The sequence below is a fragment of the Phyllosticta citriasiana genome (genome assembly GCF_038021145.1).
Source record: "Phyllosticta citriasiana strain CBS 120426 chromosome Unknown IWZ02scaffold_16, whole genome shotgun sequence".
NCBI classification, from domain to species: Eukaryota; Fungi; Ascomycota; class Dothideomycetes; order Botryosphaeriales; family Phyllostictaceae; genus Phyllosticta; species Phyllosticta citriasiana.
In genome coordinates, this window is record NW_027117293.1 from 98347 (window position 1) to 115359 (window position 17013).

Below are 17013 nucleotides of genomic sequence, written 5' to 3' on the forward strand. Positions count from 1 at the left end.
TCGGGATGCCGGAGCCTGGGCCCATGCTGCGCGTAAAGTCTGGCTTGCGGCTGACGGGCGTCGAGAATCCAAAGTCGCGGGGCTTAGGCACAGGCGGCGTCGGCGTGTCGTCCTCAAAGTTGCGACGAGGAGGCGTGGGCTTCACCGTGTTGGCGCGGCTACGGCCTGTGGGACGCTGGTAGTTGGGTCCAAGGCTGCTGCTAAAGTTGGTCGTGTTGGCGTGAGACAGTGACGGCGTTGGCGTGTGATTGCGACCCTGGCTGCTGCCCGGGCGCTGGGCACCGGTGGTGCTACTCCTAGCAAAAGGCCCAAGAGAGGCAGAAAAGAAGCTGTCGACAGCTCCGCGGCTGGGTGGACGGGCGCTCATGTTGCCAGCAGTCTTGGGACGGACGCCTGTAGTGTTACTGCGAGTGGGTGGGAGTGCCGTGCTACGGCTAGGAGGCCGCCTGTACGAAACGCTCTGGCCGCTGGCGTTGCTAACGCCGCTGCGCTCGCTGGCCTGGCTGGTTGGCCTGCTAATACCATTCGACGCCCCAGGGAGCAGACCAGCTGAACTCGGGGCCTTTGCACCGCCTGCAGTGCTGAAGCTGAGCTTGCTCACGCCCGTTTCACCGCCCGCCGTGGAGCTCGTCGTGCTGCCGCTGGTCCGCGTGCGCGCCGCCGAGCGCCCAGTGATGCCCGAGGCACCATTGGAGTGGTTGCTCATAGCACTGCCGCCGCGAGGACTTGCGCGAGGCGGGGTCTGCGTGGGCGCGGGCAGCTTGCTGCGGACATTGTGGACGCGCGACTCGAGCTTCTGCATCTTGCTGATTAGCCCACGAATCTGGTACAGAGAACCGGTGCGAGGCAAAGCACCGTCGGCGCCACTGCGTTTGGAGTAGTGGCTTGCCGTCGGCCTGCGAGTCGTGGTGCCCGGCGTGGTGCGTCCGCTGACGGAGCTCCACGGTACGGACGGGGCCCGTGAGTGCCGCGAGCGCGCTGCGCCGTAGTCTCTTGCTCGCGGGGTGTTGTCTTGAAATGTGAGGGGTCGTCTCCTTTGCGATGTGTCGAAGCCCTTGGAGGATCGGTCCGGCAGTTCGGTGAAGCGTGGCGAGGGGGGAGTCGTAGCGCTGGAGCGCTTCGACTTGGACGGCGGCGGGGTGGTCGTGGTCGGGGAAGACAGCGTTGTGGCAGAAGAGGAAGTCTCTGACACGGGCGAACGCGGTCTTACCGAAGCACCAGTGACAAAGGCATGAGTCTTCTGCTCCATGTGCCTTGCAATAGTCTCTTCGGCGGCCCTCAACTTCTCCTTGATGATGTCGGCTTCGATGGACAGGTCCGACAGCTCGTCACGCAACCGCTGGTTCTCTATCCGCAAGTCCTCGCGCTCTTGCTCGCCGACCTTGATCTCTTCCTCGAGCATGACGCTGCGCTCAATGGCGACGTTGTACTTTCCCTCGAGGTCTTCGAGCGATGACGTCTGGTTGCGGGCCTGGCGCTCAAAGTCGTCGTTGGCGACCTCGATGTCGCGCAGCTTGAGCGTCATGGCTCGGTTCTGCTCCCGCAACGTCGTGATTTCCCTCTGCAGGGCATTTTGCGCTCCATTGGCTTCCGTCTTGGCCTGCTTGCACTTGGCCTGACACGCTGCATGTTAGCTCCGCTCCGCGACAGAGAGGCGACGGCGACCCCTGGCGATCGCCAGATGGTCGCAAGCAGCGACGCGGGGGGCCGCCGGCGGCGGACAGAGGAGAGGGCAACTCACCTTCCACTCGTCGACTTCAAAGCCTCGCTCTTCCAGTCTTTCTTTGAGCTGGCGTTCGCGCTTCTCGCTCTGCTCAATGTCCCTTTCGAGCTCCGACTCGACCTCGCGGCTGCACTGCTGAAAGTCTTGCAGCTCGGCTTCCAGGCTTTCATACTGGGATTTGTAGTATGCGATTTGCTCTTCGAGGGTTCCGTTGGCCAAGCCCGGCGAGGCCAGCGGTGCATCGGTCGCGGATGCCATGGTGTGTGTGGTGGGTATGTGCGCGCTCGGGGGCACGGTTGGTGGTTCGGCTCGTGAATGTCGGGGGGCGGTCGTGAGTTCAGTCGTTGCCGTGATCGTGATGGGGGGGGGTCGGGTGTCGTGGTGTTGTTGTGGTTCGGTCGCGGTCGTCAGTGGTGGTGTGGTGTTGGTGCCTGCCTGTCGAGGTGCGCAGTCCCGGGCGGTGAAGTGCGCCTAGGGAGTTTCACAATGCAGGGTCTGGCGGGGGAGAAATTCGAGTCGTCGGGCTACTGGGGCATCCGGGAGCTGGCCATGTCCTCGGGCGGGGAGGCGTGGGCGTTGTTCTTGTTGTAGTTGTTGTTGGTGTTGGTGTTGTGTGTGTGTGTGTGTGTGTGGGCGATGTTGACGAGAGACGAAGCGGGCTGGAGTGGGATACAATACCTACCTAACCAGACCTCGTGCAGGACAGGGCAGGCCAGGCCAAGGACATGCAGTGAACATGCATTGCCGGTTGCTACGGACCGTGCTCGGGCGGCTCCCTCGCAAGCGGGATCCCTGTGGCGTGCATCGAATCCATGGCGGCTGGAGACGTCAACACCACTGCCCACTGCCATCTGCCATGTTGTTTTTCTCATCTGTTTTCCTGCTGCTTGACTCCAATTCTCAACACTCTGTTGTCCTTGTCGCCAGTGCAGTGCTGTACCTGAATCCGCGACTGACGTGGCAGCGGCTCCGGATTGCCATTGCAGCAGTCACCAGTCAGTCATGTCGGTAGGTCCACTCCGTCCGCTCCTCTCTCTCCACCGCCGCTCCACCGCTACATCCCATCATCGGCGCCGTCACGAAAATTCAGTCACTTGTCTGAAATTCGCCGATGATGGCTCGCAAAAATCCATAATTAATCAATATCGCTCCTTTTTGCTGCTGTCCCCCCTTCCCGCGCCGACTTGATTCGACGCCGCCCTCTCCAGCACCTCCTTTCCCGACTCCACCACGTCTCCGACCAGCTCCTTGACCTCGCCCGCCACCTCCTCCGCGTTTTGGCGCAGCACCTCGCCCGCCGTCGCTGGGAACCGTCGCAGCGCCTTGAGCAGCAGGTAGTACAGCTGGATGACGGCGACGTGGATGTGCTCCTTCATCAGCATCGTCAGGCCGTGGGTGAAGAAGCCCTTGAGCACCTCGCCGCCCAGCCCCCGGTACAACCCCGCCGGCCCCTCGCGCCGCGCTATCGCGACTATCGCCCCGAAAATCGTCGCCCGAGCTTTTCGAGTCTTTCCTTCGTGTTGCTCCCCCTGCTTCTGCTGTTGCTGAGCCCCCTCCCCTCCTGCTTGTGCCCGCGTCTTCGCGACCGACACTGGATACGTGATCGTGCTCGCCACGGCCTTGCTGGCCGCCGCCATGAGGAACGTCAGCCGCGCTCCCGGGCTCTTGCGCTTCTCGCGCGGCACCAGCAATCGCAGCAGCATGCCCTGCAGCAGGAACGTGAGCGCTGGGTTCACGGTGAGAATCAGACTGGCGCTGTAGCCCGCCCAAAACCCCGTCCAGCCCTTCTCACGCCAGATTTGCGCCGCAATCGCACGCGCCGAGGGCCCCTTCTTCTTCTTCTTCTTCTTCTTCTTCTTCTTCTTCTTCTTCTTCTTCTTCTTGCCCTTCCCATCCTGATCATTCCCCTCCGCCTTGCCACTGTTGTCGTTGCTGTCGTTGTGTCTCTGCCGCGCTGCCACCATGGCCGCCGTCTGCTTGCGCGTGACGACGTTCTGCACCGGCGTCGTGCACAGCTTGGCGGCAGCGCCCGCTAGCATGCCGACACCAATCTCCTCGAGCACGGGGAGGCTACGGTTGCGCGCGAGGCCCAGCATGCTCTGCCGCACGTGCCTGAGCATGTTGTACGCCAGGAAGAACAGAAACGAGTCGAGCACGCTCTTTACCAGCGAGTCGCCCTGCCCGCTATAGAAGGCCGCCACGCCGCCTTCGCGCGCGTACATCTTGCGCACCGCGTCCACGATGTCGGCATATTCGTCGTCGTCGTCGTCGTTGGCGCCATCTTTCCCCGATGTCCTTGCCTGCACCTGCAGCCGCGTGATGACGACGTCGAGCGGGTATATCAGCAGGTTCGCAACCGCGGACCCGATGGCTCCCGATGTGGCATGGCCGAGAGCGGGCAGCGCGGGGCCCAGCGGCGCGCGCGACGGCCGCCGCGTCTCCTCTTGCACAATGTGGTAGAGCTCGAAGGCATCCTGTGGGAGCGTGGCTTGTGAGCGGATGTACATGTGAGGGAGGGGAGGGGAAGGAAGCAGACAAACGCACCAGCTGCGCCGTGTAGAACCAGGCGTTTTCGTCATCGTCGGCCATCTTTTCGGTGCTCTCTCTCCTCTTGACCTCTTCCTCTCGCCGTCGGCTTTCAGCGCATGCGGCGGCTCGTTTTGCTGGTACTCGCTCGGTCGAAAGGTTGACAGGGTGTGTAGCTATGCAAATAGACCGATAGCCAGGTCAGTCAGTCGATGGTAGGTTCCCGTCGAAAGGTAAACCAAACGCGAAAGAATCTCGACAGAACAGAAGCCGCAAGGACCAAACAGCTACCAAACGTCGGATGACCTGACAGGAATGTACGCAGACAGACAGACAGACAGGCGGTAGTGTGGTCAAAAGCGCGCGGGCTACAGTCCAGTCCAGTCCAGTCCAGTCCGGCTAGCAGCAGTGGGTAAGCACAGGCAGGTCGATTTTGGATTGGGCCTTGGTTTTGGCATGTGATGATACCTGTACAAGGTGAGGTATGTGTGAGGTCAGGCCCAGGTGTCCCAGCGTGCCGAGTGTCGACCGTGCAGGACCTGGGGTCGAGGGCGTCGACGTCATTGGTGGCTTGGCCACCTGGCTACCTTCAATGACAAACATAAGATAGGACCTTGGCACCGCTGTCTGCTAACGTGATGTCGGATTGCTGGGAACAGAATTATTTGCGAAACCAAGAGCAACAAATAACAGACTACGTATTCAGCGAACGTACCCCACATCTACCTGTGTCTGTAGATGAGCTGAAATGAGATGAACGAGACGATAGTAAGGAAAGGGTATCTAAAGTAATGCAAAAGACTTCTTCGCCGCCGGCCGACTACCCATAGACACGCATCCATTCGCGAAGTCCCAAGATTTTCCACGCTTTTGAAAACGACCAAAGAAAGTCACAAATCTTTCCCTCTTCCAAAGGCACCAAGCAAAACAACGCAAAGGCCGCCTCGACTACGCCATCTGTCCCCTCCGACCCCTCATCTGCATCCTCACCGGGCCTCTACCATCGAGAATCTTGCGCCGAACCTCTGCAACATCAACCTGCACATCAGCTGCAGTGACGCTCATCCCGCTAAACCTCTGCGCGACATCAGCATCAAAGCCCCTGCTGCCCCTGACGCTGTACGATTGCTGCAACAGGTGCTCCTCGTCGTCTTCCGAATCAATCCCCTCTTGCCCCGGCAGACAAATCTGTTTGGCGCCGAGCGTGCGCTTGATGTCTTCAAGCAGCACCTCCATCGGGCAGATGTACGCCACACGGCTGCGCCCGCACCACGCCAGGACGTGGCCGCAAACGCGGCCGTGCTCGTTGTCGATGACCCAGGCGCCAGAGTCGCCGCCGACTGTGTTGCGTTAGCTACAGATGCAGGAATGGGGTTCAGTGGTGGCAATCTTACCTCCTAGTCCGCCCGTGACGTGCCAGGCGCGAGAGTATGAACGGCGCCCGTGGATCTTGACGGCAGTCATCGTGTGCCCAATGACACCGCCCCTGAGGCCAGTCGTGCGGCCAAAGCTGTGCACGCGCAAGCTCGCCAGATCTGCCGTTCTCGCAATGGCCCGCGGAAACTCGTCTTCCTCTGGGCCGAAGCCTGACCTCGTGACGGGGTCAAGGAGAGCTGGGCGCAAGTCTCCTGTCTTATTGTCGAGCCGTGAGAAGCGTCGGCCGCCCTGGACGAGATTCCACGGCTGCAGGCGCTCTTCCTTGAGGCGGAGAAGCGACCAGTCGATTTCGTGGACGACGCCGGCGCGAATCCAGCGCCGGATTCCACTGCTGGCGTGGACGCAACCCAGTTCGTGGCTGTCGAGGTGGTCTTCGTCCTTGTCTTCCTCGCAGGGGAAAAAGTCTTCGTCGACGTCGTCAATAGCCGGCTGGGTGATCAAGAGGCCGTCGGCTTCGGCAGAGCCAGCCTCAACACCAGGCACATCGCCAGGTTCTGAGGGCGAAGACTTTGTTGATCCCGTGTCGCTTTCATAGTCGGAATAGTCCAGTTCGGACTCATAGGCTGCGCTGGATGCAGAGTCGTCGAGGTAATCTTCATCGTCATCCTCGTCGTCCGAGATTTCGAATGGCTCGGGCGATAATGGTGGCGACTCGAGAGCGGGTGCAGAGCCTACTGACGAAAGCCAAGGATAAGAAGGTACCCTGCTGCTCGAGCGGTATACCTGAGCGGCGCTGCCCTGTGTATTAGCATCTCGTCGGAGATTCTTCCTTCAATTGTGCGCTGCTGAGGGGTGGATGGAGACGTGATAGCCACGTTTGCACGACGATCTGCGCCATCGAAATCGTCTTTCGCAGGGGATAGGGATCGCAAGTGTCGAGTGTACTAACCCATCATCGCTCATGGCGTCATCATCATCACTCTCGTCATCGCTCGGCACCTCCAACATGTGGTGCACGCTCATGCCAAATGGCTCCCCGTCCACAAGTACAACACCTCCGTAGCTGACCGGCGGCATGTGCTCGCCGTTGAAAGCCCCGATGCTCGCTCCACAAACTGGTCGCTGTTGATAGAGCTTGTTTATTGCCGGCATTCCATTTTCGTCATGAGCCATAGACCGATACGTCGCTGGAGCGGGCCTTCGCTTCTTGCGGAATCCCGAATCAGGCCTCGAGAGCTTCGACCGTCGAATCTTGCCTTTGTGAACCTTGAGGTCGTAGATGGTCTTGTCGTAGTTAAAGCGCTTGGTAAGTGCAGCCTTGACCTTTCCAGTACTGGAGCAGGTAATGACAATCGTAGGTCGTGCTTCTGCAAGGGAAGGACCAATGCCAAAAAGATCGATGCTGGAGCTCTCGTCAGAGTCTTTGAGCGCCCGTTCACAAATCCGAATCAGCCGTGGAAGAAGAACGTGTCCCCACTCGGTTGCGACCGTTGGCGAAGGTTGCCAACAGGGCTGTACCAGGAGCTTCTTCTTCTTGCTTGAATTGTGTTGCTTAATCTTGTGGCGAACGGAAACATCTTCCACCGTGTTGGGCTCTAGGTCCGATGAAATCTGCGTCTCGATCCTCGGGGGAACCTGCCGCCGTCGAAGAGGCTTCCGAGGTAACGAAAAGCGTCGCGATTGTTGCTTCAATCGCCACTGGCGTTGGATGAGGTGGACGCTGCGCTCAAGATCGCTTTTGGACGCCCTCAAACGATTTCCACGGCAAAGGCTTTGGAAACAAACCACGGCATCCTCGAGATACTCTCTCAATTCGGGCATTTTCAATAAGGCAGCCGATGCTTCGTCGAGTGGAGGGGAATCGATCTTTCCCTTTTCACGCGGCTCGCTCTGCTGGGTTGACTGGGTCGACTCCTTTTCCAGCTTCGATGGGAATGGACTCGGGGCTCCACGAAGTTCTGAAGGCGATTTTTTCTCACTGACTGCAAAGTCTCCCAGAGACGGCGCAGAAATGCTGTAGTCGATTGGCTCCATGTCGTCCAAGAGGCAGCACCTTTGAAGCCTGCTCAACAGGCCGTCGTAAACCATGCCGACTTCAGATTCCGAAATGTTGCGATCTCCAGCTGCGATGCATTCGCGAACGGCATTCATGTAGACTGTGCCGCATTTGTTGGCCAGCCTGCGGATCCAAATGTCCTCCAGCCGCAGCTTGAAGTCGGCCAGACTGTACTTGACCTTGAAGACATCCTTCAATGGAAGCCAGAGACCAATCTCCAGCAAAATGAGAGCGAGGCCGTACATATCAAACTGAATGCCGTACGGAGCATTTGTTCGGTTTTCCGACTTTGGATCATGCGGGTGGCGGTAGATGTTGAGGACGTTGGGAAAGGGAGGATCTATGCTAGTTTCGGAAAAAATGTCAAAAGAACAAACAAAAGGTGACCGAAGCTCATAGTCTGGGTGCCTGACAGATTCGCTTCGTGGCCTGCGAAACAACAGCACGTTGCCGCTGTTGACCTCCTTGTGAACCACACCTTGCTTGTGCAGTCGACAAAAGGTCATGACGAGGTTGTGGGCGATTCGAAAGCGCTGCTCGAGAGGTGGGATGTTTGGCACAGCTTGGCTCTGGGCACCGGACGACTTTGACGAGGCCTGGAGCACATTGAGAAGGGTGACAGGTCGCATAGACTGGAGATCCGCAGGTCGAAGTGGTCTACCTGGGCTACCGCGTGAAAAGTGCGGCAGCTCAAAGACCAACCCAAACCGCGGTTGTGAAAAGTCTTCAAAGTATCCCAGACACTTGAAGACTCCATATTCCGGTCCGTTGGTCCCACCTTCAAAGTGCGCGTTGCGCTGCTGGTACATGGAAAGGACCTGTTCGAGCCGGTCAAGCGGTGGCCCAAAGCCACCACCTCCTGTCCGATAGGCAATGTCGAATCCAGCATATTCAATCAGAACAGGTTGAGTAGTCGTTTCGGAGCTCTTGTAGTCGTATCGTTGCAATTGTCCAATCAAGCGCGTGCACGAAGGGACTCCGATGGTCTCATATGGTGGAGGCTCCTCTTCCGGTAGAATGAGATCTGAGCGCTCTATTCTAGGAATTGGCTCGCCGGCATCCAGGGATTCCAATCGCGGACTCGGCTGGTGCACTTTCACGTCACCAAGAGCCAAGTCGTCGTCCACGAGCGGCGCTTTGGCAGAGCCAAATTCAGAGTAGGTTTTGGACTGTTGCTGGGCAAAAGCCATGGGATTTTTGCTCTGGACAAACTTGCGCCGTGATCTCGACAGGTCGTAAAGAGTGTCTATAGAGCCGCTGAGGTCCTTTGCTAGCTCTTCGTAGCGCGCTTTGCCGGCGGGATTCCAGTCGCGCGCGACAGACGCCTTGCCCCTGCTCTTAAAGGTGCGAATATCGTCGGACGCGGCTTGCTCGGATATCCTGATTTGCTCGGCTTCGTCGAGGATGTCTTTGATGGTCGCCAAAACGCTCGATACGGTCTCGGTCAAGCCGGCTTTGGCAATGGATTCGTCGATGCTGCCTTGCGACGCGGCAGAGCTGTCGTCGCTCCATTCAAGCCCCCAGGCGACCAGGCGGTCCTTTTGCATACGGAATCGGCGGTGGATTGCATTGAGTTCGGGGACGCCTTGCAGCTTGACCTGCTCAGCCAGCATGTCCTTTTTGGTGTCCGAGTAGAGCTTCGTGAGCCGCCTGGCCAGCGGCGCAAGGGTAGTCATGATGGCAGATTGTGTGCAAGACTATGGATATTCCAGAGGACGGAAGGATGATGGCATAGGTCCGTGGCGCTTGCGACAAGACGGATTGCGCGGCCCCGCTTCTCCTCTTTGAAGACTTGTCCTGGAGTGTTGTGGTTCTCGAATCACGGTGAATGAGGTCTTGAAGTGGAGAGAAGATGGAGGTCAGGGCGCATGGGCAGTACAAAAGGGATATGAAGCTTGGGAGCAGGCACCAGTCTCAACATCAAGAAGGTCCATCCTGTGTGTCTGCTGCTTTTCGCTGTTGCCTGACGCTACGCGACGGTCCAGCTAGCCTATGGCGCAGGGTCTGGGCTGCACCAATCAGGCCTCGCCTCCCGAGTCAGGCGCCTTGCCCGTTGCGGTCCCAACTGACACTCGATATCCAACACCATGAACGAGAGACCAATATCTATTCTCTGCATGCTCTCTGTCCTCTTCCCTCCCAGCTGCACGATCGTAGTGTAATCTGTGAAGCTCAAGTGCAGGAGGCGCATTCCAGCCATCCTCGCGCACGCGCGTCTTCGACATACAAGACTTGCGTCCACGTACAACAACCCGTACGTACGTCCGTACCAGTCGCCGCTCTCCATTTCCTTGGCTACTCACATGACGAGCCGTCCATCTTCCTTGTCTCTTGTGACTTTGCTGCGTCTTTGTTGCGCTGTAGCCTGTGGCCAAGGAAAATACTCCAACATATCGCCCCGATTGGCCCAGCAGCCCTCATTCGGCCTGATGAAATGACCGATGGCGAAGGAGAGGGTCAGTCCACTCAATCTCAACAGTTCCGAATACCACACCGCGTGATCAGAGACCAAGTGGTCTTTGTTGGTAGCCTCGACAAGATATGTGGATTCACTCTTAAAATGCGTTTGCCGCAGTGGTCGCATCGGTCGAGAGTTTCCCAGACACAGGCAGCCAAGGGTATCCACAGTAAAACAGTAGGGCGGTAGCAGGCCTCAACAATCGCATGCAGGCGAGAATGTGCGTTGCAAAATCCGGATCCGGATACGAGGCGAAACCGACAAGACGACAGAGAACTCGGCCAGCTGAGTGCAAGACACACCGAAAGGCGGCAACAGGGCCACAACAGGGCCCATCAATCATGATCCTTGACTCAACAGGCAGCCGTTTGATAATCGATCTTGGGCCAATCAACCCAACAGCCACTGGGATTATGGAAATCATAAATATTTCTTCGCTGCAGCTGCGACCCGCTGTCTGAAGACGGGACTCCTGACGGGCTGATTCAGTGCGTAGAACGGGTTCATGATTGTCTTGACCCAGTTGTCGTAGACGTCCATGAAGAAGTTCTTGATGGCCTCCTCGGCGGCTGGGGCGGTGGGGTTGTACGTGCTGGAAGACGGGTACGCCGAATTGCGCACTGAAGACATGGAAGCAGCCGACGAGCGGTTGTTGTCGTTGTGGGGACAGGTCAGGAGCAAGAATTTGACGTTGCCCGCTGTCAGGAAGCAGGAGATGTAGTTGTTCTGGAAGCGGTCGATGTGTTTAAGGTACCTGACCAGCTGGTCAGCAAAGAGCCCTCAAGGTAGCTCATTTTGGGGCGCAAGGAGAGCTCTCACATCTGTCCGCCTCCCCACTGCACTTCCTCCACAATGTCCAGGCTGCTGTGCACGATAAATTGGTTCATGTGTCGCGCCTCTTCCCTGAAGCGCGCGATGCCATCGCCGCCGCCCCTTGACGTCCCGAATTCATGCTCAAACAGCGGGTTGTCCTTGGTGCCCACAATGGCAAAGTAATAAGACATGATGACGCGCAAGAGCAAGCTGTCGGGCAAAGTTGGGACTTCGTTGAAGATGGGGTGCAGTCAGAGTAGCTGTGGAGCTCCCCCCGGTACGTGTAGTTTTGCCGAGGCGGTGAAGACACCCAGCGCGCCAAAAGTTCCGACACCACGACGTCGATCTTGCCCGCGCCCCCAGACAGTCAGCCAGCAATCATGTTTGGAGCATTCAAGCCGTCATCGCCGCTGTCCGGTGGTCTCCTCTGGTAAGCTTGCACTGCAATCGCAACAATTGAGCCGCAATCTTCGACGCAAGCTAACACTAACCGCAGGAAGATCCCGTGGCGGCTCTCGCCTCCCCAAAAAGCCCGCCAGCGCGGCCGCCTCCGCCGTGTAGACAACGTCGTCGCGACCGTCGACAAGGCGCTCGCGCGCGCCGGCATCAACGGCACCGTCAAGCTGGACCGCTGGAAGGAGGAGATGCCCACCGAGGCGGAGATGTTTGCGCGCGACAAGTACACCGTCTTTGGCCGCTACGAGAGGGGCTACAGGAAGGGAATTCACAGTACGTTGATCATCATCGCACTGTGTGCATTGGTTACGTTTATAAAGAGGGATGTGGTGCTGACAATTGTTGCAGAGGTGCCCAAGTGGACCCGCGTCTCGCAGCGTCTCAACCCGCCGGGTTTCTAAGCGTACTTTGAAATTGATATCCCTCCTTGTGTGTCTTGAACTCTTCTACTTTCGCTGGGAGCACGAATCGGCGCATACGGTTACTCGGTTCGCTAGAATGAGCTGTTGGCAGCAATACACATATCAAGAGTGATTCAAGATCAGCCTGGGAAATGTTGGACCCTACTTCGATGCGACAATGTCATTAAAAATTTAGGAATGCTAGGAGCTTGCGCGTTCTGAAACACGATCGGTCGACGGCGTCTTCAAGGTGAACAAAGCAGAAATAGCTTTGGATTTTGCTCAACACCTCTCACTAGAAGCTCACGGACGAGAACGCACGATGGTTGATTTGCTTGCATCATGGCATATGACTTGAGGTATCTTATACACACTGTAAACATGGTTGCATCTTGTAAACTAGCCCAACTTTTTCCGTCCCGAAAGCCTTCAAAATCGACCACAGCTCATTTCTTTCCCCTTCCCTTGGCATTAAATGTCTTCAATGGATCCACCTTCTTAATCGGCCTGCCCTTGCCCACCCTCTTCTTCATCGCCCTAGCCTTGCGAATGCGATTCTCTTTCGCCTCATCCTTCTTGAAGCCAACAAATCCAATCTCTTGCGCTGCATCCTTCTTGCCTCCAGCGGGCAGTAGATACTCGGGCACGTGCCTCAAATGCGGTTGCATCCGTGCCGTCCTGGCTTCGCTGTCGTGCCTTAGGTGCTGCAGATCCTGCGGATTTTCCTCAAAGTGGCGTTTCAGCTTCTCAGACTTGAGCAGTTCCTGGCGGAGTTCGCGCGCACGTGCCTCACGAACGGCGATGCGGGTCACGGCGCGCAGGGCATCGGCGAGACGGTAACGGAAGCCATCGAGCTGCTTCATGTCGAAGTTATAAGGCTCAACCTTGCTGCCGCGCTTCTCTTGGGTTTTTTGGATCTTGGCCAGGACTTCCTCATCGTGCTTGCACGACTCAATGCTTGTGGGCTTGTGCTTGCGGTATTGATCCTTGGGGATCACAAACGAAATGGCCATGCCTGTCTTGCCAGCGCGCGCTGTACGTCCGACGCGGTGCGTGTATGATTTCGAAGTGGTTGGGAGGTCGAAGTTGAGAACAAGGGCAACGTTTTGGAAGTCGATACCACGGGCAATGCCATATTCCTTATCCCGTTTGCGCGCCTTGCGCTTCTTGCGAGGTGGCTCTACCGATGCGTCGTTGGGCTTGGTTGCTGAGTCTTCCGGCACGTCGTCCTCCGCTTCCTCATGCTGCTTGTCCTCTTGGTCTGGCTCCTCTTCCTCCGCGTCATCTCCAGACTTGCTCTTTTTCTTCTTCTTGTGCTCACTACCCAACACCTCATGCTCGTCCGTAGCTATGATGATGTCGTAGACATTCCTGTTGAATTCCTCCACGACGTGAATCCTCGAGTTTACCGGAAGCTCAGAATTGAGAACACAGCTCTTGATGCCAAACTGTTCAAGGAAAAGCTTGAGCCTGTAGCAGCGGTCGATATCGGCAACGAAGACAATGCTCTTTCCTTTAACCAGTTTCAACTTGAAGATGGCGTAGATGAGCAGGAACTTTTCATCCTCCGCGCACTTGACAATATACTGCTTGAGCTTGTCCATGTCCTCTTCTTCTTCGTCAAGCTCCAAAAGAACCGGATCGCGGCAGAAGAGCCCCTTCAAATCGTCAACGTCGCTGCTCAAAGTCGCGCTCATGAGGAAAGCCTGTGTGGTCTTTGGAATCGACTTGGAAATATTCTCCAAGTCCTCTTCGTAGCCGTACGAGAGCACCAAGTCGGCCTCGTCAATAACCAAGTGCGCCAGCTGATCCAACGACAGCGCCGAGCTGTTCAAATTGTGGAGAGCTCGGGCAGGTGTCGCAACGACAATATCCGGCGAGTTGGCGAGTCGCGCGCGCTGCACCTGTTCATCCTCCTTCAACGTGATGTTTGCCGTCTTGACATCCTGGCCGCAAAAGGTAGCAAAGGCTTCGATTGCCTTAGTCACTTGGCCAGCAAGCTCGCGCGTAGGAACGAGTATCAAGGCTGAGGTGCATCTGGAACAGCGAGGGTCGGATTTGCGCTTGAGTATGGATTGGAGAATTGGGAGAACGTAAGCCGCAGTCTTGCCAGAGCCTGTCTTTGAACGTGCTGCGTTGCGTCAGTGAAGCGATCAACCTCGAGGCGTTAGAAGTACCTAGGATATCTTTGCCCTCCAAAGCTAAAGGAATCGCCCTGGCCTGGACGCGAGTGGGCTGCGAGAACCTCTGCCGGGCGATACCCTGCAGTAGCCTTGCGTCGAGTCCGAGACTGTCGAAAGATTGCGAGCTTTGCTCAGTCGCGACGGCATCGGCCTCTTCAGGCACATCGTGCTCGTTCAATTTGCGCTTCCCCATGGCGATATTGCTTTGCGATGGTGTGGATGTCGGCGTGGGTTTGGTCGCGCTTGGCGGCGAGGAATTGCGCCCGCTTGGGCAAAATTTCTGCCGACAGCCACCGCCTTTAGCAGGGTCCACCGTGCCAGGTCCCGTTCCGGACTAACGTTCTTCCTCAACATCACTGTATCGACTGGTCGCACTCGTTTTCAATGTCGTCTATCTTTGGACTTCACAGGATTCTCTCAGATATCGATGAAATCGATGAAATTGAGGACAGCTTATTCAAAAGTCAGGAAATCCAATCTATCGACGTGCTGAACTGCTTCTGACCCCAGGATCCGCCCACCCAACGCCGATCTCTCCGAGTTCAGTGCAACATCTCAACATTCGTCTCTTCGCCCGTACAGACGTGCGGCGCGCTCCTCTTGCGTGTCATTCCCGATGCTGTCGAGGTATTCGCGAAATGATTTACTCATTTTCATGACCCTCTGGAAATGTTCGCTCTCAACAATGATTTCATCCCCATCTTTGTGGTAGTCGCTCTCGACAGCGTCGTGTTCAGCCAGCGCGATTGCCGTCTGCAAAGCATTTCGAATCTCCCGGCCATTCCAATCCATGGCACATATGTCCGGTCCCTCCAAGATGTAGCGAGACGCTAAGGGCGCCACTCGAATCTTCCCTTGGCACTCCCGGGCCAGTTTGTCCAGGAAACTTTTCCAAATCAGTCTTCTTCTCTCTGGGGTGAGCTTCTTTATTTCAATCGTGAAGTGTACCCGCGATATGAAAGCTTCGTCGATGAAACCCAATCGTGTGGTAGTCAAGAACAGGAGGCCGTCGAAATATTCCATTTTCCGAAGAAAGGCTGCGCCATCGTCAGCAATGGAAGGAAAAGCAGGCACGAGGATGCTTCGTACCGGAGACCAGTGCGTTTCGATCCACGTCTTTGTGTTGACGACGTTCCAGAAAGACATCCGCCTCGTCAATCAAAAGCACCGCCTTGAATCTGTTTGCCAAGGAGAACCATTCTGCCAGTTCCACTTCAATCGTCTCTTTACCGTTCTTCTTCAAGTCTGCCATGGTAAGACTGATCAGTGGTCGACCAATGGCCATTGCCGTGGTTTCTGGTAGTTGTCAACGTTTTGCTGACATTCGACCTCCTGTTACAGCGACTCACCAACGGTATACGTCTTTCCAACACCTGGTGGCCCTATTTGTAGACAAGGGTCAGCCATCGACCGCGTCTGGTGGGTCTAGTCGACACAAACCATGAAGGAGAACCACAACACCCCTTCCCTTGTTCTTGATAAAGTCTGTGGACCAAGGTATTTTGGTCTTCATCTGACGATTTGAGAGGGCCTTGATGAACTTGAGATCCTCTTCGGGGATGTCTGCCGCTGGGACTTGATCTGGCTCGCCCAAACTGGATATCCAATCGACATTGATGATTGCTAATTCGAGAACCATTAGCAAGTGAAAGCGCTCGAAGCTTGACGAGGCACCTACTCCAGCTCTTTGTATGAAGCGCAAACCCCGGCATGATTGGACATAGAATGAACAAATGCTCTTCTGAAAGCAGATCAGCCGAATGACGGGGGTCCTTGGTGTTTAAGTCCAACGGATTGATGATCTTCGACCACTTGGGTCTCTTGGGTTTGTTGAGACCTTCTGGGCCCTGTACTACGTCCATGAAGTCGTAATTCCAGTGATGAGGGGGAAGAACCGCGTCTGGTGAGTAAGTCGTACATGCTATGAGAGGTCCATAATACTGTCGTCTCTGTCAGTCACCATATCCAGCAATTTCCAAAAACCAGCTTCACCTCTGCTTTCATATTCGACACCATGAGCTTGCCCTTGTACTTCACGTACGAATGGTCCTTCCACAGGATGTCGCGAATCAGACGTCCTCGTTCCTGGAGCTCCGATCTCCGTCTGTTGCCGTCTTGTTTATCGAAGTAATCCCTTGGGAACACTGGCAGATTTGTGACAAGCTCCTCCCCTTCAAAGTACTCTATTTTCACCTTCTTCAGAGCAGTTGCCAGCCATCCGGTTCCCCAAATGGAGTCTTGAAACCAGACGTAGATGTCCCAGTGGCCATTTTCGTGCGCTTGTGCGCCGGTTCCTTGCACCAGTTCGGCACTTTGGATAACGCAACCAATCCAAACCAAGTCGTGGATATGGTAAGAAAGGGCTCCTGGCCGAAGGAGATACCACAGGTCGTTGAATGTGACCGTCGGCTCATGCTTTTCGAGTCGTTTCTGAACCGGTGAGATGTCTCGCTGGATCTTTGGTCCCAAGTAGTCCAGCAGTATTTGGATGTGCTCACACTTCGCCCGAGTCTTCGGGTCGCTGCTCCTGGCAGACAACTCTTCTTCAAGTCTGTTCTTGAGAACCTTGAGCTCATCGAAATGGTGTATGAGAGCACAGAAAGGATCCCTGAAGGCCACCGCGTCGCCGACAAAGTTTTGACTGCAACTCGTCAGCGGTCGTGACAGTCTTTTTCTGCAGACGGCATTACCTTGGATAGTACTCAACGACTTCATTCATGGCCTCCAACAGGAGAGCCGAGTGGATCACCATTGTGGTCCTGTCGATGCTTACAACTTTCGTATCCGAAAGAGAGTGGCCTCCTGCTTCCCACAACGGATTGAGTCTTCGGGTGCCATGCACGATCGGCATTTGTTTGAAATGCCTCGACTCGACTTGCATGGAATGCTTGATCTCAAAGACATTCGGAGGGGGTTGACGATGTGGCTGTGCGATCTCGAAGTCCAGAGGAGCATCTTTACTCTTCTCCACGAAGTAGCCACCGCTACTCCTGTTGGTGCATTGATACACATATCTGACG

General features: G+C 56.3%; 7 protein-coding genes across 7 annotated transcripts; 1 reads left to right on the forward strand and 6 right to left on the reverse strand.

Annotated features, from left to right (window-relative positions):
* Positions 1 to 547: 547 nt before the first annotated feature.
* On the reverse strand, positions 548 to 1981 carry IWZ02DRAFT_385536 (uncharacterized protein; the record flags this gene model as incomplete). Its single annotated transcript, XM_066765409.1, has 2 exons — positions 548 to 1615; positions 1742 to 1981. Coding segments are annotated over 2 exons (1308 nt in total), but the record flags the coding sequence as incomplete, so codon positions are not given.
* Positions 1982 to 2798: 817 nt separating this feature from the next.
* Positions 2799 to 4480, reverse strand: IWZ02DRAFT_93440 (mitochondrial carrier protein). Its single transcript, XM_066771436.1, has 2 exons — positions 4268 to 4480; positions 2799 to 4197 (listed from the first exon to the last, which is right to left on the reverse strand). The coding sequence occupies exons 1-2, from the start codon at positions 4310 to 4312 to the stop codon at positions 2863 to 2865; spliced, it is 1380 nt and encodes a 459-aa protein (XP_066618641.1). The 5' UTR covers positions 4313 to 4480; the 3' UTR covers positions 2799 to 2862.
* A 544-nt stretch (positions 4481 to 5024) lies between these two features.
* Positions 5025 to 9515, reverse strand: IWZ02DRAFT_93454 (uncharacterized protein). Its single transcript, XM_066771437.1, has 3 exons — positions 6576 to 9515; positions 5644 to 6419; positions 5025 to 5589 (listed from the first exon to the last, which is right to left on the reverse strand). Exons 1-3 carry the CDS (start codon positions 9356 to 9358, stop codon positions 5198 to 5200), a joined length of 3951 nt encoding a protein of 1316 aa, XP_066618642.1. The 5' UTR covers positions 9359 to 9515; the 3' UTR covers positions 5025 to 5197.
* A 749-nt stretch (positions 9516 to 10264) lies between these two features.
* Positions 10265 to 11221, reverse strand: IWZ02DRAFT_93459 (trafficking protein-like protein particle complex subunit 2). Its single transcript, XM_066771438.1, has 2 exons — positions 10960 to 11221; positions 10265 to 10894 (listed from the first exon to the last, which is right to left on the reverse strand). The coding sequence occupies exons 1-2, from the start codon at positions 11142 to 11144 to the stop codon at positions 10561 to 10563; spliced, it is 519 nt and encodes a 172-aa protein (XP_066618643.1). The 5' UTR covers positions 11145 to 11221; the 3' UTR covers positions 10265 to 10560.
* Positions 11222 to 11333: 112 nt separating this feature from the next.
* IWZ02DRAFT_385273 (mitochondrial 54S ribosomal protein mL60) lies at positions 11334 to 11810 on the forward strand (the record flags this gene model as incomplete). Its single annotated transcript, XM_066765391.1, has 3 exons — positions 11334 to 11383; positions 11450 to 11682; positions 11758 to 11810. 3 exons carry the CDS (start codon positions 11334 to 11336, stop codon positions 11808 to 11810), a joined length of 336 nt encoding a protein of 111 aa, XP_066618644.1.
* A 446-nt stretch (positions 11811 to 12256) lies between these two features.
* Positions 12257 to 14186, reverse strand: IWZ02DRAFT_494117 (ATP-dependent RNA helicase-like protein dbp9; the record flags this gene model as incomplete). The annotated part of the gene is made up of 2 exons (XM_066769995.1): positions 12257 to 13941; positions 13988 to 14186. 2 exons carry the CDS (start codon positions 14184 to 14186, stop codon positions 12257 to 12259), a joined length of 1884 nt encoding a protein of 627 aa, XP_066618645.1.
* Positions 14187 to 14548: 362 nt separating this feature from the next.
* IWZ02DRAFT_385514 (P-loop containing nucleoside triphosphate hydrolase protein) lies at positions 14549 to 16745 on the reverse strand (the record flags this gene model as incomplete). The annotated part of the gene is made up of 7 exons (XM_066765408.1): positions 14549 to 15030; positions 15083 to 15289; positions 15343 to 15375; positions 15434 to 15616; positions 15672 to 15942; positions 15986 to 16634; positions 16684 to 16745. 7 exons carry the CDS (start codon positions 16743 to 16745, stop codon positions 14549 to 14551), a joined length of 1887 nt encoding a protein of 628 aa, XP_066618646.1.
* Between the last annotated feature and the right edge of the window lie 268 nt (positions 16746 to 17013).

Bases quoted from the DNA above. Each gene is read 5' to 3' on its own strand.
- IWZ02DRAFT_93459 (XM_066771438.1), bottom strand. From the start codon at position 11,144: ATGTCTTATTACTTTGCCATTGTGGGCACCAAGGACAACCCGCTGTTT. The intron at 10,895-10,959 runs GTGAGAGCTCTC...CCAGCTGGTCAG, and splicing joins CAGTGGGGAGGCGGACAGAT to GTACCTTAAACACATCGACC.
- IWZ02DRAFT_93454 (XM_066771437.1), bottom strand. From the start codon at position 9,358: ATGACTACCCTTGCGCCGCTGGCCAGGCGGCTCACGAAGCTCTACTCG. The intron at 6,420-6,575 runs GTTAGTACACTC...TACACAGGGCAG, and splicing joins GACGCCATGAGCGATGATGG to CGCCGCTCAGGTATACCGCT. The intron at 5,590-5,643 runs GTAAGATTGCCA...AACGCAACACAG, and splicing joins CGTCACGGGCGGACTAGGAG to TCGGCGGCGACTCTGGCGCC.
- IWZ02DRAFT_93440 (XM_066771436.1), bottom strand. From the start codon at position 4,312: ATGGCCGACGATGACGAAAACGCCTGGTTCTACACGGCGCAGCTG. The intron at 4,198-4,267 runs GTGCGTTTGTCT...ACGCTCCCACAG, and splicing joins GGTTCTACACGGCGCAGCTG to GATGCCTTCGAGCTCTACCA.